At 43.3% G+C, this 23,292-nt stretch overlaps 1 protein-coding gene across 1 annotated transcript in view; it reads left to right on the forward strand.

Moving 5' to 3' along the window:
* Nucleotides 1-2,304: 2,304 nt before the first annotated feature.
* Nucleotides 2,305-23,292, forward strand: part of GSS (glutathione synthetase) — a 153,080-nt gene continuing 132,092 nt past the window's right edge. The window contains exons 1-2 of the mRNA XM_029614256.1: nt 2,305-2,486; nt 19,101-19,239. Of these exons, the coding sequence (XP_029470116.1) occupies nt 2,482-2,486; nt 19,101-19,239 (144 nt within the window). The 5' untranslated portion in view covers nt 2,305-2,481. The remainder of the gene's footprint in view (nt 2,487-19,100; nt 19,240-23,292) is intronic.

Below are 23,292 nucleotides of genomic sequence, written 5' to 3' on the forward strand. Positions count from 1 at the left end.
CAGACCAAAGGTCCATCAAGCCCAGGATCATGTTTCTGACAATAGCAATCTGGACATTAGGCAGATCTCAGAGTAGATCCAGTCAGTTCCTTGTTGCTTATTCCCATAGATACGTAGTAGCTTTCCCAAGTCCACCCAGCTAATAATTGCCTATGAATTGCCTATGTTCAAAATTGTTCAGAGTAGTTAAATCACAAGCAGATCGTGATAAATTGCAGGAAGAACTTGTGAGACTGGAAAATTGGGCATCGAAATGGAAGATGAAATATAATGTGGATAAGTGCAAGGTGATGCATAGAGGGCAAAATAACCCATACTATAGTTACAAAATGTTAGGTTCCATATTAGGTGCTACCACCCAAGAAAGAGATCTAGGCGTCATAGTGGATAACACATTGAAATTGTCGGTTCAGTGTGCTGCGGCAGTCAAAAAAGCAAACAGAATGTTGGGAATTATTAGAAAGGGAATGGTGAATAAAACGGAAAATTCCTTGCCGATGTCCGTCTCCAGAGGGGGGCTGCAAGAAAAGTAAGTCGCTTCGTCGCTTTACACTGCCAGTCCTCTCTCCCCTCCTCTGCTTTTCGCGCCTTGCCTCGGGAGGAGGGGAGAGAGGACCGGCAATCCCGAGCGTAGGATTGCCCGTCCTCTCTCCCCTCTCTCTCTTGCAACTTTTTTTTTCACTTTATTTTTTTTTTTTTCGCTTTTGTTGCTTCGGGAGGAGGGGAGAGGACTGGGGCTGCCCCGGAGACCGGCACCCATGGACGCAGCCAGGGCAGGTGAGCGGGGGCTGGGGGAAAGTTTGCCGCCTACCCTTACCCCTGCCTCTAACGCAGGGGTAAGGGTAGGCGGTAAGTTAGCAGGTTAAACGCGCGGCAAAACGGCAGGGTAAAAAAGCGATAGTCGGGGCATGCGTTACTGGATGGTAGGGAATAGCTAATTCGATCGTTTACATGTAATATACATGCCGCGTGCGGAAGGGGTTACCCGGGGATTTAAGGACGCGGTAAGAGTAGGTTAAAGGGGATTGTGGATCGCAGGAAGGGCTAACGTGGCCGGAAAGTGAGTAGAAAGTGGGTTAGGAGCGGGGTAAACGCAGCCGCACTTTACAGGATTGACCTGTATATAAGTATACTCTTCTCTGTAAATGGAAAGCATACCTATTTTAGAACCACAGATTTTGAGTAGTCTGGATTTATTGTCCATGTATTGTAGTGGACATATACCCAGTGGTTCATTTTATCTAATCTTAGTCTGCACTACACAGCAGAAATGTAACCAATCCAGACAGAGGTCTAGTCAGCGCTTACTAGTTAAGGTTTCACCCCCAGGTTCTTGCTCTCCACCTGATTAACAACTGAATATAAAAAACTCTAGAACCCATATAAAAAAAATTTACACCAACCTAAGTTACAAAAATAAGAGACTCTAGTAGTGTCTGAAAATAGCGATGTGAACAATTACTGAGGCTACACTGCAGCGTATGAAGTCGGAAATATGAAGCGTTTATAAAACTTCACATTAGTATCCTCTTATGAACCAGTGATGTGGGGTCTGATTGCTTAAACCTTTGAATCATGGCACAGTTTGTAGCAAATGTGAATAAAGACTGCCCCTTACCTCCAAATGCGCGTCTGGTCACCTGATTGTGCTACTGTACTCCGCTACGCTATGTAAAGCTAGCAGCTCCCCTATTTGGCGGCATAATGGCGCTTGCGTCACTACCGCAATGCCTGTTCAGCAGCGCTCGAGCCCTGGTAGTTTGAATTGTCGGTCTTAGTGCCAGCTGAACAAGCACGGTTACATTAGTAACCCGACAGCAAAAATAAAGCAATGTACGGAATAACGACATGGATTCGCAGTCGACCACCTGTCCCCCGTCCCCCCTCTTTGACATGATTTATTGGTTTCGCTTCAGTTTAACTCATATTTTTGTTTTACTAGGGCAGTAAATGGGACTTTCGGAAGTTATTTGGGATCAGTAGGACAACAAAGCGATTTTGCTAAAGAAAACAAAAGATTCGTACGGTTCTGGTCATGTGCCTTGATATAAAATACTTGAGGCTCTTATTTGATTCGGGAACAGCACTTTAGACTATCCTCAGTTCAGTTCTTCCACCATCCTCTCGCAATTTAACCGGAAATATCTCTTGTGTTGGAGAAAAAAAACAACCACCTAAGAAGTCTTGCGCAGTTCATTAAATTGTATCCCAACCAGTTAGACCTAGAGCTTTTACATCAGAACGAGGCTTGATACGCAATGCTTTCAGACTGTATGAGAGAGCCTGTGCACTGGCCCCATCCATTCATTTTGCAGATGTTCTGGCATGGTGAATTACTACTTTCTGATTGGACGCGCTGCCTATCACTCATTTCCCGAATAGGTGGGGATCGGAGCATTGGAACCGGAACACAGAAGGAAGTAGGGCTATTTTATGTAGAGAGGTGCTGTACAATAGTGAACTCGAGAAAGTTATCTTATAATGAGGTATGTAATAGCTATCGGGAGGTCAATTGTCGCACCAGAGCCGCGGTAGTTGCATCCCTCCTTAATCTCCCTTTCTGTGATCTTTGAGATAGGACTCATAACCTTGTGGTGATTTGTCTATTTAAAGCGTCTTTGATACTGATTGAAATGGGTGACAGTATTGCTTGCAGAGAAACTAGACTATTAGCGCCTGCTTTATTAAAAGTTTTGTCCATTCTGACAAGCGGTAGATGTTACCTTATAGATTAACCAATTTATTGAGGCATGAGCTTTCGAGGACAGAGTCCACTTCATCAGATGCATGAAGTGACTTGTGTATAGGTGATTCTCATGGACACTTTTGCATGCAAAGTTTAGTATTCTGTTAGAGAGTACCAATATTTCAGGCCGATACAGTAAGGTGCGGTAGAAAGAGGTGTGTTAGTGCCGGGCGCACCCGCGTTTGCCGCACGCACAGTCTGGATCACATACCGCTCGATACTGTATTTAAATGGCATGCAAATGCAAGCCGCGTCCAACGCGCGTCCATGTATACAGCGCCTATACAGTAACCTTGGTGCGCTGGTACCTGTCATTTCAAATGACATTTGAAATGACAGGTACCAGGAAGTGGATCCCAACTTTAAGCAAAAGAAAACCTAAAAACCTAAAATCCAATGCACCGGGAAAGCCACTCTTCAGATCGCGACTAATCCCATCCCCAAACCCCCGCTCACCTGTCCTGGCCGCGTCCATGGGTGCCGGTCTCCGGGGCAGCCCCAGTCCTCTCTCCCATCCTTCCGGGGGCAGCCGGCGGCGAGAGCAGCCCGAGGAGGATCGCGAGGCAGCTTCCAGCAGCCCTCGCCGGCGATGGTAAATTGGCGCAGGCCGTGACCTCTGACGTCCAGCTGGGCATTTAGGTCACGGCGTGCGTTCATGCACCCTCGCTGGCGGGGGTTGCTGGAAGCCGCCTCGCGATCCGCCCCGGGCTGCTCTCGCTCTCGCCACCGGCTGCCCCCGGGAGGATGGGAGAGAGAACTGGGGCTGCCCCGGAGACCGGCACCCATGGACGCGGCCAGGGCAGGTGAGTGGGGGCTGGGGGATGGGATTAGTCGCGATCTGAAGAGTGGCTTTCCCGGCACGTTGGATTTTAGGTTGGGCAGGCAAGAGTTTAGGTTATGCTTGGAAACAACAGGTCCTTCCTTCCTGCTCTGGAGCTGTCAGCGCGCCCGCACGGGAGACCGGCACCATGGACGCGACCAGGGCAGGTGAGCGGGAGCTGGGGGAAAGTTTGCCCGATCCTGGCTCTTGCCCCGGGGGGTGAGGGGGTCGTTTGCCCATGAAATTTCATCTCTCTGACCTGACGCTCCACACTAATGCAGGGGTAAGGGTAGGCGGTAAGTTAGCAGGTTAAACACGTGGCAAAACTGTAGGTTAAAAAAGCGATAATCGGGGCGCACGTTACTGTATGGGAGGGAATAGCTAATCCGATCATTTACATCTCATATACATGCCGCAGGCGGAAAGGGTTTCCCTTTGATTTAAAGAAGCGATAGGGCTGGGTTAAAAGGGATAGTGAATCGCGGGTTGGACTAACGCAGCCAAATTGTGAGTAGAAAGCGGGTTAGAAGCAGGGTAACCGTGGCTGCACTTTACTGTATCGGCCTGTTTGTCGTTTGTGATCAGGGCTTAATTTGTGGGGGAATTTCTAGCACTTCTTTTCAGGTTTAAGAGGCAGAGCAGCAGAGGTATTCTACTCCAGCATCTCCCCCTCAAGGCAGCCTGCATGGAAGAGAGGAAGAGGGGTTGAGCCTGAGGCACATAGAGAAGAATATAGCCACTCTGCTCTCTAATCCAGCCCCTCCTTTTTTGCCCCCCCTCCCCCTTCTCCTCCTGTGTTCCAGAGAACATAAGGGGAAAGGGTGATATTGAAGCAGAATCTGCAGAGCAAAGAACAGACACAAACATTTTTTTTGAATTAGCATAAGTTTGAAAATTGTAAGTATTAAGTAATGCCAGTCAAACTTATGCTAATTCAACCCTTTTTTGTGTCCATTACAGAGGGCTTAATTTCTTGCAGAACAATACAGAATGGTGATCTGCCTCCTTTTTTTTTGCCGGGACCGAGAAAGCAGAGCCAGCAGTGTAGATCAATTCTGGCTCCTCCGAGGAAACCAAACAGACCCAGTAGTTGCATGGATCACTTATAGCCCTCCTGCCTTTGGAGGAAGTAGCACTGCTTACCCTGAGACAAGGGCAGCCACATGGCTTTGATTCAGGTATATGAGAGAAAGAAAGAGTTCCCACCTGGTTCTGCCCATTTCAGCTCTTTCACAGTTCCATTTCCTTTCTGTCTCCAAATTAAGCCCTGGTTGTGATGCCTTTGTTTGGACCAATATAAAGATTCTCTAATGATGGTGTGCACTTTGGAGGTCGGTTGGCATACCTGGGACCTTTTTCATTTCTGCTCACTCTGATATTTGGGTAGCTCATTGTGGGAGAAGAGTATTTTTGGAAGGGGTACAAACTTTCTTCCAACTGCCTCTCCCCTACAGATGTGTATTTTCATGCTTCCCAGTTCTCTCCATTCCTCCCTCCTTGATCCAAAGATGCAGTGTTCGTCCTCCCTTCTCCCTGCTTGATTCCCAGTCCTCTTCCTCGCAGCATATGCCTCTAATCCACTGCAAATTCATAGAAACATAGAAATGATGGCAGAAAAGGACCAAATGGTCCATCCAGTCTGCCCAGTAAGCTTATGTAGTTTGTGCTGTGCCTGTAGGTTACCCCATGCTTGTCTGTTTCCCAGCCCATAAAAGTCAGGGCCCTCATTGGTTGCAGTTTGAATCCAATTCCCTGTTACCCCCCCATGCTTATCAGTTTCCCACACTAGTCCTCGTTGATTGCTGTTGAGTCCAATTCCCTCTTATGCCTTGCTGTTGAAGCAGAGAGCAATGTTTGAGTTACATCAAAGTATCAGTCTTATTGGTTAAGGATAGTAGCTACCCCATCAGCAAGTTACCCCCCATACTTGTTTCCCCAGACTGTAAAAGTCAGGGCCCTCGGTTGCTGAATGAATCCAATTGGGTTCAGACACCTAGCAATTGGTTTCAAAATCTGGAGGTTCTGGGCCAGACCTGGAGAGTCCCTGGATATGCATATAGGTCCATTCTTCGGAATCCTTGAGATTTTGTACATCCAATATAAGCTTGCATTCAGTGAAGTTAGTGTTTCCAGGACTTTATGGACCTGATTTGGACTGAGGGCCAGTGTGTATTAAAGTACACACATAACCTGATTTCATGTTTTATTTTTGCATGCACTGGAAGTAGATGTTAAGAGGGTGGAGGATTTAACTTACACTCATATCTTTTTGCATTTTGGAATATAGGCGTGTAAGTTACTAGGTACAAACTTAGATTGTAAGCCCTCTGGGGATAGGAAAATACCTATAGTACCTGAATGTAATCCACTTTGAAGTGCTGTGAAAAGTAGAATATTAATAAATAAATAAAACCACACACCGGGTATACTCTGATTTGAGTAGGTGTAACTGCGTGGACAATTCTGTGCATACCTGGCCAATTAGGGAAGGATTTTCAAACATATGCTCATAAGTTTACTTTGAAAATCCTTGATAAAATATTGATGTTGTGCAGACTTCATTTAGAAGCAGTAATTATGCCATCTTTCTGCATATAATTGAGGCTAGCAATGATAAGAAAATGCACACAACAATCCAAAATCCATAGGAAGACTGTACCTGATTGGGAACTTAGCTCAAACATAACATATCCCAGGCCTCACCTGATTTCTCCTAAGAACATAACATGCCATACTGGGTCAGACCAAGGGTCCATCAAGCCCAGCATCCTGTTTCCAACAGTGGCAGGTCTAGGCTCTAAGAACCTGGCAAGTACCCAAAAACTAAGTCTATTCCATGTTATTGTTGCTAGTAATAGCAGTGGCTATTTTCTAAGTCAACTTAATTAATAGTATGTAATGGACTTCTCCTCTGGTGGCAAGAACTTATCCATTCCTTTTTTAAACATAGCAACTGCAATAACCACATCCTCTGGCAACAAATTCCAGAGTTTAATTGTGCATTGAGTGAAAAAGAACTTTCTATGATTAGTTTTAAATGTGCTACTTGCTAACTTCATGGAGTGCCCCCTAGTCTTTCTATTATCCGAAAGAGTAAAAAACTGCTTCACATCTACCCGTTCTAGACCTCTCATGATTTTAAACACCTCTATCATATCCCCCCTCAGCCATCTCTTCTCCAAGCTGAAAAGTCCTAACCTCTTTAGTCTTTCCTCATAGGGGATCTGTTCCATTCCCCTTATCATTTTGGTTGCCCTTCTCTGTACCTTCTTCATCGCAATTATATCTTTTTTGAGATATAATTGCTAGAATTAATTGATAGAATTGTACACAGTATTCAAGGTGGGGTCTCACCATGGAGCGATACAGAGGCATTATGACATTTTCTGTTTTATTAACCATTCCCTTTCTAATAATTCCCAACATTCTGTTTGCTTTTTTGACTGCTGCAGCACACTGAACCGACGATTTCAATGTGTTATCCACTATGACGCCTAGATCTCTTTCTTGGGTAGTAGCACCTAATATGGAACCTAACATTGTGTAATTATAGCATGGTTTATTTTTCCCCCATATGCATCACCTTGCACTTGTCCACATTAAATTTCATCTGCCATTTTGATGCCCAATTTTCCAGCCTCACATGGTCTTCTTGTAATTTAAGACAATCTGCTTGTGATTTAACTACTCTGAACAATTTTGTATCATCTGCAAATTTGATTATCTCACTCATCGTATTTCTTTCCAGATCATTTATACATATATTGAAAAGTAAGGGTCCCAATACAGATCCCTGAGGCACTCCACTGCCCACACCCTTCCACTGAGAAAATTGACCATTTAATCCTACTCTCTGTTTCCTGTCTTTTAGCCAGTTTGTAATCCACGAAAGGACATCTCCACCTATCCCATGACTTATTTTTCCTAGAAGCCTCTCATGAGGAACTTTGTCAAATGCCTTCTGAAAATCCAAGTACACTACATCTACAGGTTCACCTTTATCCTGACCTCTGGTCATCACTCCTCAGTGGTTATATGTCAGCCACCACTTTACCGCTATGTGGGGAGTTATAAAATTACCCTCATTAGATATTAGAACTCCTCATAATATGAACTAGCCAGTTCATTGATTCTGTTGCCTTTATTTTTCTTTGTTAGACTTATTCCTAGATTGCTTGTATGTGTCTTAATTTAATTGCAAGCATTTAAGAAAATATTATGCCTGTACTTTCTGCTGTTTAAAGCTTTCTTTTCAAGTCTGCTGTGTAGTTGTTTATACTGAATTAGCGCCATGGTTTGGTAGGAATCAGCACAGTAAACTCAAGAATAGATGATGGCAGATAAGTAATATATAAATTAAACTTCACAGGCAAGTGGAAAAGGTAATAATAATATTATAAGATTGCCATACTGGGTCAAACCAAAGGTCCATCAAGCTCAGAATCCTGTTTTCAGCAGTGGCCAATCCAGGTCACAAGTATTTGGCAGGATCCCAAGGGGTAGATAGATTCCAAGCTGCTTATCCTAGGGATAAGAAGTGGATTTTTTCAACTCACCTTAATGGCTTATGGACTTTTCCTCCAGGAATTTGTCCAAATCTTTTTTTTAAATGCGGCTACACTAACAGCTTTCACTACATCCTCTGGCAACAAATTCCAGAGCTTAATTGTGCGTTAAGTAAAAAAAAAAATTCTCTTATTAGTTTTAAATGTACAACTTACGGGCCGATACAGTACAGTGCGCTCCAACGGAACGCACTGTTAACCTGCCTTTGGACGCGCGTTTTCCCTTACCCCTTATTCAGTAAGGGGCGGAAATGCGCGTCCAACCCGCCGAACCTAATAGCGCCCTCAACATGCAAATGCATGTTGAGGGCGCTATTAGGTATTCCCGCAGCCAAGCCGCACATTTTACTTTCAGAAATTAGCACCTACCCAAAGGTAGGCGCTAATTTCTTCGGGCACCGGGAAAGTGCACAGAAAAACTGCTTTTCTGTGCACCCTCCGACTTAATATCATGGCGATATTAAGTCGGAGGTCCCGAAGGGTAAAAAAAAAAAAAAATTGAAGTCGGCTGGCGGCTGTCGGGTCGAAAACTGGACGCTCAATTTTGCCGGCATCCAGTTTCTGAGCCCATGGCTGTCAGCGGGCTCGAGAACTGACGCCGGCAAAATTGAGCGTCTGCTGTCAAACCCGCTGACAGCCGCCTCTCCGGGCCAAAAGGAGGCGCTAGGGACGCGCTAGTGTCCCTAGCACCTCCTTTTGCTCGTTTCCACCGCCGGGCCTCATTTAAATACAGAATCGCGCGCACAGGCGAGTGGCCTGTGCGCTCTCCCGCAGACCTTACTGAATTGGCCCGTTAGTAATTCCATTGTGTCCCCTAGCTTTGTACTTTTTGAAAGAGTAAACAATTGATTAACATTTACTCATTCCATTTCACTCATTATTTTATAGACCTCTATCAGATCTCCCCTCAGCTGTCTCTTCTCCAAGCTGAAGAGTCCTAACCTTTGTAGTCTTTCCTCATAGATGAATCATTTCATCCCCTTTTCCCCCTTTATCATTTTGGTCATCCTTCTCTGAACCTTTTCTATATTTTTTTAGAGGTGGTGACCAGAATTGCATACAGTCCCTGTTTTATTCTCCATTCTTTCCTAATAATCCCTAGCATTCTATTTGCTTTTCTGGCTGCTGCTGCACACTGAGCAGATTTCAATGAGCTATTGACGACGATGCGTTAGTTGCTTCAAGGTGATACTGTACTGAAATATGTTCTGCTACAGCTTCTTGTAAATGGAGCAAAGCTCTCATCAAAACTTCAATACGGAGCTCCCTGTGTTGAGAAGTGTCTTCTTTTCTGAAGCTAAGTGTTAGATTTATTTGAATGCCTAAATCAAGTGCAGGCGAAGCTGGTCCTCGAGCTTCAAATATCCATAATGGATAGGCATGAGATACTTTGTTTTTATTATAATAAACAGAAGCAAATATATGTGATTCAACTGATTTGGTTCTAGAGCTCATTTCCAGCAAAGCAAACTCCTCCACTACCAGGTACTTTGTGATGTACCACAAATCCCTACCAAAAAACGCCCTTAGAATGTTTATAGCAAAGCTGCCATACCATTATAGCACTAATAGATAGGCCTCGGATAGCAACAATCCCTCCTATGAAAAAGCAGCACTGCAAACGTAGTAATGGGCCCTAGAACACCAATGTATGGACTGCCCATCCACACAGACTACTCAGCACCACAATCCTCGGGAGGGGAGGGGGGGGATCTCTGAGGGAGTGGTAGGGATTATAGAGCGGAGTAGTGTGGATCGGCAGAATAGATAGGCTGCATGTTTTGGTTTTTTTCTACCATCACATTTCTATGTTGATAAAACACCTCCTACTGAGAAAACAGAACAAGCTGGATTGCTACAGATTTCTACAGAAAAACGAAACTCTAGCAAAATCATTTAACTCTGCCACCTTGCAGAATACCGAAAGACCCTCACCAAATACAGATTAAAGGATCACAAATCAGAATAGAAACACGCAGACAAAAATTGAACTGGAAACCCCAAAAAGCATACATGAGATGTTTGAGATCATCCTCAGATTTCTTTGGATTTGGGGGGGGGGGGGGGAACAAACCAGCCTTCTCTCCCCTCTCCCTCCTCGCAGGACAGACTCAAGCACTTCCCTTCACATTCCTTATTCCTCAGGATGGAATTCAGCACTTTTACCCTTTTCATCTCACCCCACCCCCCTTTTCTGTATCCAGGAGCGCACTCTCCCTCCCCACACTGAACTCCCAGCACTGTTTCCCTTCTTCCCTTCCTCCCCAAGGGTGGAACCATCCATCTTCCCTCCTGCTCCAAAGCTACACATCAGTGCTATTCCCTTTCTCCTCCCAGCCCAGACCCCCACCAGCCTCTAACAGACCTCCTAAACCTGCAGCACAGCATCCTCCTTAATGCCAATGCCAAATGAGGTAAGACCGGTCTCCTCCTGGCTCCATGGGCCAACACAGGACCCGCCCCCCTCACCACCTGCCATAGAAACATGACAGCAGAAAAAGAACAATAAGGCCTGTCTAGGATGCACATCCATCCAATTAATTTAGCTTTATAATTCCCATCGCTCCCTTAGAGATCCCCCTGTATTTATCCCATGGTTTCTTAAATTCAGATCCTGTTTCTGTCTTAGCCACCTCCATTGGGAGGCTGCTCCATGCATCCATCACCCTCTTTGTCAAAAAAATAAATAAATACATTCCTAAGATTACTTCTGAGTCTACCCCCTTTCAACCTCTCATCCCATGACTCCTCGTTCTAGAGCCTCCTTTTTGTTGAAAGAGGCTCGCCTCCTGTGCATTTAAAATATTTAAAATGTCTCTATTTTATCTCCCTTATCTCACCTTTCCTTTAGAGTGTCATGTTTAGATCTTTGTCTAACCCCATATGCTTTAAATTTCTCATGCCTATTCATTATGGATATCCTGAAGACCACTGACCTTTGTAGTAGTGAGCCTCTGAACAGACTCCATCCTGATTATATCCTTTTTGAAGGTGCAGTTTCCAGAATTGTACACAGTATTCCAAATGAAGTCTCACCAGGGACCTCTACAAGGGCAGTATCTCCTCCCTTTTTCTGCTGACCGTTCCTCTCCCTATGCAGCCAAGCATCTTTCTGACTTTTTCAGTCGCTTTATTTACCTGTTTGCCTACCTTAACATCATTTAGATACAATCACCTTTAGATTTCACTCTTCCTTTGTGCTTAGAATAATTTCACCTCCAATACTGTACCTTTCCCTTGGGTTTTTGCACCTGAAATGCATAACTCAGCATTTTTTAGCATTAAATCTTAGCCGCCAAAGCTTTGCTAGATCCCTCCTCATGTTTTCCACATCTTCTTGGCTGTCCGCCCTTTTGCAGATTTTTGGTATCTCCGACAAAAAGACAAATCTTTCCTGACAATCCTACGTCTCTCACAAAAATGTTGAAAAGAACCAGTCCAAGGACCGATCCCTGAGGAGTAGCACTGGTAAGACCCTCCTCCTCAGAGAAAATTCCATTTACCACTACCCTTTGTCGCCACCCAGTCAGTCACTAAGGGAGTTCAATTCAGTTATAAGTCTCCTGTGCGGGACCTGTCAAAGGCCTTACTAAAATCCAAGCATGCAACATATAGTGCTCTCCCTTGATCCAAATCTTTCTGGTCACCCAGTCAAAGAAATTGATCAGATTCATCTGACAAGATTTACTTTTGGTAAAACCATGCTGCCTCAGATCTTGCAATCCCCCTGGATTTCAAAAACTGCACCGTCGTCTACCTTCACAGCGATGCCAGTAATTTGCTCCCCACAGTTCCCAGCCTTCTCCTTACTTCCACTTTTATGAATAGGAACCATCTTCAGTCCTCTGGAACTACTCCCAATTCTAAGGAAGCATTGAAAAGGTCAGCCAGCAGAGCTGCTAGAACTTCTTTAAATTTCCTTAATACCTTTGGATGCATCCCATCTAACCCCATTGACTTATCTACTTTAAGTTTAGTTAACTGTTTACAAACAGACTGTTCTGAAAGCCAATTGTTTACCTTATTTCCAGTCCTGTTTGTGTTCATTTTATGTGGTCTTTCACAGTGAACACCAAATAAATATTTTGTTAAGCAATTTTGCCTTTTCCTCAGCCACTACATATTCCTCCCCTTCACCTCTGAGCCTCACAAAGCCACTTCTGCATTTCCTTCTATCACTATCATATCTTTAAAAAAACAAACCCCAAAGTCTTGTATCTCCTATTTTATGGTGTTTGCTATTTTTTTTTTTCTGTTTGAATTTTTCCATTCTTGTTTACTTTCCAAGCTTCTCTTTATTTTTCCAGCTATTGTTGTCTTTGGTCCTGTTTCTGTGATCTCTTATAGTTTTATGAATGCAAATCTTTTTTTCTCCCTTACCTCTTCAGCTACTTCTGTAGAAAACCATAGTTACCCCCTTTTCCTTTGTTTTCCTAAGAAAAAGATTAGTTGCTCTCATGTATCTCCTTTTAGTTTTGCCTACAACATCTTGTACTTCCCCCGATTATTTTCCTATCTAATTAACGACGTCCAGCTGCCAACCTGCAGTCTTCTTCCATGGACTGATCCAAGATCCACCGCCTCAGTCTGTCAACCTTCTGGCCGTGTGGGCAGACACAACTCGCTTCCTCCTTCCAGTGCATGTAAGCCATTACTGTCTCATGCCCTGACTGTGATGGCATCTCTTTTGAGTAGTGGTGGTCCAGGCCCATGTTCATCTTGGGGTCCTTATGGCTCTGGGTTAGAGCTTTTCAGCTTGACTAAGAGGAAAATAAAAGAAGTTAATTAAAATCACGAGTGGGGGAGAAACAGATAAATAGGGAGCGGTTATTTACCCTTTCAAATAGTACTAAGACTAAGGAACACTCTACGAAGCTAACAAATTAGTGAAAGCATTTTTCCCCTCAACACACAGTAAAGCTGTGGAATCTGGAGCCAGAGGACGTGGTCAAGGCTACTGGTATAGCAGGGCTCAAAGTAGTTTGCACAGGTATTGTTGCGATAGAAGCAGGTATTTATGAAATATAAATGGTTTTGTTATGTAACTAATTTCTTGCATTGTAGTATTGGAGTTAGCATCATTTAAACTGTGTTTCCTGATGGCAACAGAAGGTTGAAATTTTAAAGGAACAAGCATGATTTACTTTTAAATCAAGATTTTATTTATAGAAGATTATAGGTTAAATGTTCCATCAGCAATTTACTGTAATGATCATGTTAACAATTTTATTAAAAAATAAAATCTGATAAGAGAAACACTTAATACTATTAAATACCTGCAACTTCTCTTTCGGATTGTTTTAGGGAAAATGTGCTTTTTCAGGGAGTAATATTTTCTTTTAAAAAAATCTTTCTTTGTTTAACCTTACTGATAGGAGTTCTTTTGTGTTGTGGTTTCTCTGTGATATCTAGTGTGAATCTGAAGGTCCTTTCATGGTGATCTGTGAAGCCTCTGTGCTAATCTTGATCTCTGTTCTGTGTACATTTGCAGGTTTCTGGCTTGTGTGTGGTAGTGTCTTCTGCAGGTTTGTACGTGTGTAATTCAATCAGCATCTAATTTTCATCAGTCTCATCTGTTCCCTATGTCCTTATAGTATTTTGTAGGACTTCAGAATTATTGGTCACATTTGCATAGCGATCTCATCACACAACAGACTATCGTATCGGTTGAGCTGATTGACTCAGTCTTTAGATATTTATTGAGGTAATCATTGTTCAGCTTCTGAGTATTCAGTTGAAGCAAGCTTTGGTTGTGTAACTAAATAGTCTTGTCTGGCTTTTGAAGCATTTATACATTTATAGCATGCAATATTTCTGTATCTGATTAATTCATAATTCCAGCACAAAATACATGACTCATTTTACAATTCCTAGAGGAAAAGTCCAAAAACATTATTTAAGCATGTAAATAGATCTGGGAAAATAGCCTGACGGGCTAGTGCACATTTAAAGTATGTGTGTAACTCTGTGCATAACTCTGTTACCCAGTAGGCATTCTTGTGGGGTGAATGGTGCTCCGAGTTTAGGCAGAGAGAGAACAAAATGCGCATACTATTGTATTTTCAACAATGTGTGCATAAGTGTGTATACATAAGTTATGCCTTACTTGGAACAGGTGTAACTTTTTGCATGTGCATTTCAGTGCATATTCAGACACTTAAGGCAGGATTTTTCAAAGGAAATTTGTGTGCATAATATTCGTTTGAAACTCCTTAGTAAAAACTGTGGAGATAATTTTCAAAGGAGTTAGGCATGTAAATGTAACATACTATTGTAGCAATTTAAAAAAGCCGCGTAAAATAGAATTTTCAAAAGATGCATGCATAAAAATTAGCACTCGTAGTGCACAAAATAACATTTAGGTGAGTGCATGCTATTTTAAAAATCGCTACATGCATGCATAAATCAGGGTCCATGAGCACATATTTTGGGTGCAAGAAAAGGTGCGGTCCAGGGGCGTTCTGGGAAAGGGCTAACATTTTCATGAATAAGTTGCTATTTTACAATCTGCCAAAGTTAAGTGTGTAGGTCTTTTAGTTGTGTATATTTATTCCTGCTCAATATCTTGTGTAAGTGATCATAAACATTGTAAGAGTGAGAAAATGACTGTCTGGGTGAAATGGGGGAACTTCAGGCTGAAGAGCCAGGAGGTCTGCAAATGGACTGGGAGAACTAGTAAACTAATTAGTAAATCTGGTTATTTCATTGCCATGCACAGGTTATAAAATCCCATGTAAAACACGACTTATGGGGGTAAAAGCATCTAATTAATATAAGCAAGTAGATTTTACTTGTCTTTTTAAAATTTGACATGCAGATACACAGGTATATTATTTGTGCACACTTATCCGGCTAAATTCCAACTTACCCGGCTAAGTAGTGGCTTTGCTGCTACTTAGCCGGGTAAGTTGGTAAGCCCCCACCCACCCTATACCCCCCCCTCCCACCATACACTTTACCGCACCCTTTCTACCTTACAACCTGTACAATCTGCATGTTAAAAGTTAAAATTAATTGTCTTTCACTACCTGCCATAACTGCTGTAAATAAGCTACTATATATTAGAGATGTGAATCGTGTCCTCGATCGTCTTAACGATCGATTTCGGCTGGGAGGGGGAGGGAATCGTATTGTTGCCGTTTGGGTGTGTAAAGTATCGTGAAAATTGTTAAAATCGTGAGCCGGCACACTAAAACCCCCTAAAACCCACCCTCCCGAACCCCCCCCCAAATGCTTTAAATTACCCTGGGGTCCAGCCGCGGTCCGTAGCTAAATCAGGGGAAGGGGGAGGGCAGGAAAACCGGCACACTAAAACCCCCTAAAACCCACCCCCGACCCTTTAAATTAAATCCCCCCCCCAAATGCCTTAAATTACCCTGGGGTAGAGCGGCGTTCCGAAACGGCCTCCTGCTATTGAATCGCGTCGTCTTCAGCCGGCGCCATTTTGCAAAATGGCCGCCGCAAAATGGCGGCGGCCATAGACCAACACGATTCGACTGCTGGAGGTCGTTCCGGACCCCCGCTGGACTTTTGGCAAGTCTTGTGGGGGTCGCTGAACGACCTCCTGCAGTCGATCTCCTGCCGGCGCCATTATCCGTACGGAAAACGATTCGCGGCAGGAAATCGCTCACGGACCCCCGCTGGACCCCCAGGAACTTTTGGCCAGCTTGGGGGGGCCTCCTGACCCCCACAAGACTTGCCAAAAGTCCAGCGGGGGTCCGGAACGACCTCCAGCAGTCGAATCGTGTTGGTCTATGGCCGCCGCCATTTTGCGGCGGCCATTTTGCAAAATGGCGCCGGCTGAAGACGACGCGATTCAATAGCAGGAGGCCGTTTCGGACCGCCGCTCTACCCCAGGGTAATTTAAGGCATTTGGGGGGGTTCGGGAGGGTGGGGGATTTAATTTAAAGGGTCGGGGGTGGGTTTTAGGGGGTTTTAGTGTGCCGGTTTTCCTGCCCTCCCCCTTCCCCCGATTTAGCTACGGACCGCCGCTGGACCCCAGGGTAATTTAAGGCATTTGGGGGGGGGGGGGTTCGGGGGGGGGGGGGATTTAATTTAAAGGGTCGGGGGTGGGTTTTAGGGGGTTTTAATGTGCCGGTTTTCCTGCCCTCCCCCTTCCCCCGATTTACGATTTTTTGACGATAAATCGGGGGAATTGGTATTGTATCGTGGCCCTAACGGTTTTTGACGATTTAAAATATATCGGACGATATTTTAAATCGTCAAAAAACGATTGTCAATAACAAAAAATATGAAATGATACACCTAGTCAATATTTTAGTTATGTACACATTTAAAATTGTCACTATTTAGATTTTAAGTTAATACCACAGTCTGAATTGAAGCAGTCTTTTGTAGCCTTACAGTTCCAGCATTTTGTAGCATTATCCAGTCCTATACCTTATCCCTCGTTTATTGCCTCTCATGTAAATAATGTTACGTTCCTTTACTTTCTCAGCTGCTATCTTCTTCCTCCTTTCCTTCCCCCCCCTCCCCCTCCCCTCCTTTTTTTCAAGCCTGCTCCATCTCCCACTCTCTGTTTTTTGTAATTTCCTCCTTTCAAGTTTATTGTAAACCGGCGTGATGTGCTCGCATGAACACCGGTATATTAAAAGCTGTTAAATAAAATAAATTTGAACTTATCCGGATAAATAGCAGTACTTATCCAACTATATTCTGATTTATCTGGCTAAGTAACAGCAGGCGCTACTTGTCCATCTAAGTAGCGCTGTTTGGACCTATTCTGCTAAGTGCCACTACCTAGCGGATAAATCAGCGCTTATCCGGATAAGGCTGAACTTGCGCAGCTCATGCTTTTTTTTACATGTATGAGCATTTTTGCACGTATATCTACTCATATTTTACAATGTGTGCATGTCGTTTCCTCATAGGTTATAAAATACAGTAATAACTTCATGTGCGTCCTTATACACGCGGAAATGGGCACACATGCGCAGTTTTGAAAATGATCTTCCCTAAGTACACTTACACACACAAAACCTATTGATTCAAGGGCATATAGGGGCGGATTTTAAAAGGAGCGCGAATAGCCTACTTTTGTTTGCGCTCCAGGCGCAAACAAAAGTACGCTGGATTTTAGTAGATACGCGCGGAGCCGCGCGTATCTGCTAAAAACCTGGATCGGCGCGCGCAAGGCTATGGATTTTGTATAGCCGGCGCGCACCGAGCCGCGCAGCCTACCGCCGTTCCCTCCAAGGCCGCTCCGAAATCGGAGCGGCCTCGGAGGGAACTTTCCTTTGCCCTCCCCTCACCTTCCCCTCCCTTCCCCTACCTAACCCACCCGCCCGGCCCTGTCTAAACCCCCCCCTTACCTTTGTCGGGGGATTTACGCCTCCCTCTGGGAGGCGTAAATCCCCGCGCGCCAGCGGGCCTCTTGCGCGCCGGGCCGCAACCTGGGGACGGGTACGGAGGGCGCGGCCACGCCCCCGGACTGCCCCGGGCCGTAGCCACGCCCCCGTACCCGCCCCAAAACTCTGCCGACACGCCCCCGAAACACCGCGACGACCGGGCCCGCCCCCGACACGCCCCCCTCGGAGAACCCCGGGACTTACGCGAGTCCCGGGGCTCTGCGCGCGCCGGTAGGCCTATGTAAAATAGGCTTCCCGGCGCGCAGGGCCCTGCTCGCCTAAATCCGCCCGGTTTTGGGCGGATTTAGGCGAGCAGGGCTCTGAAAATCCGCCCCATATTGTAGTGATTTTCAGAAGCCCACTTCTGATAATGTACATGGCGCAGCAGATACTACCATAAACTTGCTGGGCAGACTGGATGGACCATTTGGTCCTTTTCTGCCATCATTTCTATGTTCCAATTATTAAGCGCATAAAGTTAATTTACACATGTAAAATCCAGTTTTAAGCATGTACATTCTTTTGAAAATTACCCCTTTGTGTACAATGTATACACAGACTTGACTACCATGTGGATAGTTCAAAAATGTCCTTCCCTATTTCTCTACACTTCAGCTGATCCAGCTATTAATGAATGACAGCAAAGGTAGACTTGGAATCTTGCATGCCTTGGGTGTTTGTTGTCAGGCTATTCATCCTGGAGGTGGCTAAATGTATGTTTCTGATATGGAGCAGGGGACATAGATCAAACTGCCTGCATTGATGCCGTCTGATTACATTTTTCCCTGCGGTCTTTACATCAATAATCAAAGCAAAAATATATCTGTAGAAATCTGCAGGTACTCCTTTCCCTTTCAAATAATGACTCAGAACTGACATCAGGAAATATTTCTTCACGAAGAGGGTGGTGGATGCCTGGAAAGCCCTTCCAGAGGACCTGGTGGGCATGGATAACCTGCATGGAGCGGCAGTTCCTACCCTTAACATAAGACATGGGATTACTATCCTTAACCAATAAGCCTTCATTCCCTTGATGCAACTGCAACATCGCTCTCCGCTTTGGCAGTGAGGGGTGGGGGGTGGGCGGGGGAGAGGTATTGGATTCAGAATGCAACCAACACGGGTCCTGACTTTTACAGTCTGGGATACTGATGCACAGACATAAGGGAAAAAGCACAGGACTGCTTCTGCATCCAAGTCCAAAAGCAAAGCACGTCAAGCAGCACTGTCTGAGTTTCCTCACCCAGTAAAAGAGGAACATGGGGGTAACCTGCACAGCAGATACTACCATAAGAAGCTTGCTGGGCAGCCTGGATGGACCATTTTGGTCCTTTTCTGCCTTCATAGCTATGTTACTATGAAAATGTCATCTATGAGCATTATTTCCCTCCCCTAACCTAAGTGTGCCTTTGGGAATACTTCCAGGTGCTGTTTTATCCACAGAAATGGCTTTGAGAAATCCCCTCCCAATAGTTTGAGATTCTTTATGAATGGAAAGTATCACATTTGAGATGAATAAAAAAAAAAGTCTTACTAATGTTGTTATAACCCACTTTTTTAGTAATTATCTTTTGTTTGTTTGTTTTTTTTGTTTGTTTTAGTAATTTTGCAGTGAGGGCACCATGGGAAGACATTTTATTCAACAAGAAGCTAATTGAAGATGTGGCTGCAATTGCTGTGGATACAGCCCTGCTTCAGGGGGTCCTCATGAGAACTAAGGAGGAACCCAATACATCAGAGGTGTGCATAAAAACAACTTTTTTTTCCGTTTTTGAAAAGCCAGAAAATCTAAAATGCTATTGAAAAAAACCAAACCACTGATGCAATAAAAATTCCTCTCTAGTATCTTTCGGTACATTTTGGTAAGACTTTTGTAGCTGATATATGCAAGGTTTGGGACTGCTTTTTCTGCAGCACAGAAGTGGAGGTGGAGGCTTGTATCCAGAGTGCAGCAGGTCCCCAAATTTTGGATCCTTCTGATATGCACTTGGGAATGCAGGGCTATGGAGGACTGCACTAGTCCAGGGTATTAAAAACCATGGCATGCTGAGAGCCCCCCCATTATCAGCTGAGCCATGTAGGTATGGGTGGCAGCCGTACTTGAAATAATGAGTCATTTTTTTTTCTACACTTTTTTATTTTTAATTGAAAATTTCACTGTTACCAACAATAACAATGTTTTAACCAAGAATATCCGAGATCCAATTCTTTCCCAATCCCACTCATACCGTTCCGCCACCTCCACCTTTCCTTTGTCCTTGTTGTATAGAGCGACCCATAGCTAGCACATGAGCATTCTAAATTAGATAAGAGAAATAGATAAACAGAGATAAATAGACTTCTACTGCTTGATATATCCTAGCACACTCCAAAAAGTTATATTTAGTAACACAGAAACCTCAAAAAGAAGTAAGTAGAGTTCTGGATCATTTAAATCAGGTGCTGCAGGCATCGTTGAGTTTGAGTTTGGTCTGCAGCTCCTTCGGTAACGAATTCACAAAAGATACCCAGGCGCATTGGATTGCCAACTGTTTCTTCTTAGACTGCTGTAGTGTTCATCGCTCCAGTAAATATAAGTCCAACGTAGAAGTAGACCACAAATCGATGATAGGACCAAAACAGATAACCATTTTGCCAGAAGTAGTCCCAGAGCAACTAGGCACCCTTGTCATAAGTCCTGGTAGTCAACATCGAGTCTTTATGACCGATTAGACAAAAGGCCAAAGTCCAAATGGAGATAGAAATCCTAGCAGAAACAAAAAATTATTTTACAGACTCCCAGAACATCTGTACATCATCACATACCCATAAGCAGTGCAATTATGTGGCCTTGGATTGGAGGCATTTAATACAGTGATCTGACATAATTATACCCTCAAGCTTTGCGCAGCCAAAATATAATTCTATGCAAAATTTTAACATGGATTTCCCAATACGCTGCACCCATCACAGCCTTCCCAACCAGCTTGTCACAATCATATAAAATCATGCAACCTAGGTCCTTCAACCAGATAGCAGCTAATGTAGAGTACTTAGAGGAATGTAAAAATTTATAGTACAGTGAGGTAGAAACTCGTTGTTTTACATTTAAATGCAAAAATTTTTGAAAGGGACCATTAGTTAAGGACCTTATATCAGCAACAGTCAGGTTCTTAATATAACTGATGATTTGCAAGTTCATAAGGTAATCTGAATTAGTAAAATGGCAACATGGACAATAGGGAAAGTGTGCTTCCCCATCTTGTAAACTAATAATGGGAGCTAAACTAGCAATCCCTGTTTGTAGAGTTTTTTTGAAAAATTCTCATTGCCCCAACTTGGTATAAACTTGGGATTTCCCCACAGAGGAAGATAAAGAGACAGCTTCCATGATAATCCCAATTGCTGTCTGAGGGCACATCAACATTTCTGCATAGAACTTATTAAAAGAGAATTTGAGGTATAGGATGGCAACACTTCACTGACGGAATGAAGTAGGTACATTAAATTATAAGGCTTCACAAAATTCTGTTCCAGCAGCACCATGGGGTTGTCTTGAACAGATTGACTCCGCAACTGTTCTCTAAAGATTTGCAAAAGACATGCTATATTATAAAATCTAATATTTATTTATTTATTTTTAATGTTTATATACCGACATTCTTACATCCGATGTAAATCATACCGGTTTACATTAAACAGAATAGCAGGAAATAAATTTCCATAGTCTAATACAATGAACATTTCTAATTAAAATTGTTAATAAGCGAAAAGGTAAAGAATTGGAATAAAGGTTAAATAACAGAAAAATATAAAAGTGTTTTTTTTTTTTTTTTTTAGAAGCACAAGGGTTGCACAAAGGGGTGCACAAAGGGGAGAGCCCCTTTGTCGCGCGGCGCCTGATGGTGAGGCGCTCTTCAACCGTCGCTGGAGCTCCCAGTGACGTCAGGGGGGGCGTGGTCACACATCGCATCACAGTCATTCATTTCCCTCACCACCTGCTGTTAGTTCCGTATCTTTTTTCCCCCTGCCATTCAGTTTGGTGTTCAGTTCTCGCGGGGGCCCAGGATGGAGGGTGGCCTCCCCGCTCGCCGGCTCTCCCCTTTGTGTGCACCCCTTCGTGCAATCCTTGTGCTTCTAAAAAAAAAAAAAAAAAAAAAATCTTTTATATTTTTCTGTTTAACCTTTATTCCAATTCTTTACCTTTTCTTTTCGCTTGTTAACAATTTTAATTAGAAATGTTCATTGTATTAGACTATGGAAGTTTATTTCCTGCTATTCTGTTTAATGTAAACCGGTATGATTTACATCGGATGTAAGAATGTCTGTATATAAAAATAAATAAATAAATAAATAAATATAAGATCCGGCACTGTCCCCAGTCAGATGGGCATCTGCACGTATGTGCAAATCCCATACCCCCTTCATCCTTTGGAGCTGATAAACAGGAAATCTAAGCCATGCCCATTTTAAATTCCAAAAGAACTGGGAACAAACTTTTTTTGAAGGAAACTGATATCCTTTTTCCTCAGGAAAAACAGTACCATCCTGAAGCAAATACAATAATCTGGGGATCATAATCATTTTAACCAACACCATACGACCCTGCAATGATAAAGGAAAATGTTTCCAACTGAGTAAATTTTCTGAAACTCTTGGATAAGTGGCCTAATATTACATTGATACCAAATAGCACGGTCCTTATGTATTTTAACTCCTAAATACTTAATAGTATCTTTTGCCCATGCAAGCGGAAAGTTATGCCACTCGTCATGTAAATTGCCAATAATAACCATAGCCTCTGACTTGGATAGATTTAATTTTAATCCAGAGAATGATCGGAAGTTATGGATATGCCGCAGAAGTTCTGGGCATTAGTCAGGACCAACAACATGTCATCTGCAAAAAGCAGGAGCTTCAAATTGTGGGACCTTATATGAATCCCGGTTATGGGCACATCTTGTTTGTTTGCTCACCAACGGTTCCAGCAATTAAAACAAATAAGAGCGGAGACAGCGGGCACCCCTGCCTAGTACCCCTCCCCAGACCATTGACACATATAAATGCTTTTGGGTCTTTGTAAAGAAGTTGGATAGTAGATAAAAATGATCCCTCAAAACCAAACTCCCTTAAAGATGCAAATAAGAAATCCCAAGCCACCCTGTCAAAGGCTTTTTCTGCATCAAAACTGATCAATAGGGGATCTGCTACCTCCTGTAATCGACAGGTTTCCAAGGCTAGTAACAATCACCATATGTTGGTAGTGACTTTTTTTTTTTTTTGCCAAAAATTCCAGTCTTTTCAGGGGAAATCAAGTCAGACAAAATACATTTTAGTCGATTGGCTAAAATCTTGGCATATATTTTAACGTCTTGATTCAGTAACAAAATAGGTCTATATGAAATAGGACCAGTTAAATCCCTCCCAGGTTTAGGAGGATCATAATAGCTGCTATGGACATGGATTCTGGTATTTCTTGGCTCTGTATCATGTAGTTAAATAGATTATAAAGACCAGGGACTATGGACTCTTGAAGCAGTTTATAAAACAAGGAATTCAAATCATCTGGCCCCCGATGATTGATTTATGTAATTTCAGTTCTTTTATAACCATTGAAATTTCCTACATGGGGACAAGTTTATTCAGAGTAGCTAACTGCGCAGTCGATTAATGAAGGAGTTTTTTAATTGCACAAAAATGTCTTTTTGACTATCTAAATTTGGTACCTCTTTGCTACATAAGTATATATATATTTTTTTATACCAGTCCTTAACACTTCCCCTATAACAGAGGTAGAAGTAGCAAAGGAACCAT

Source organism: Rhinatrema bivittatum, chromosome 8 (genome assembly GCF_901001135.1).
Source record: "Rhinatrema bivittatum chromosome 8, aRhiBiv1.1, whole genome shotgun sequence".
Lineage (NCBI taxonomy): Eukaryota > Metazoa > Chordata > Amphibia > Gymnophiona > Rhinatrematidae > Rhinatrema > Rhinatrema bivittatum.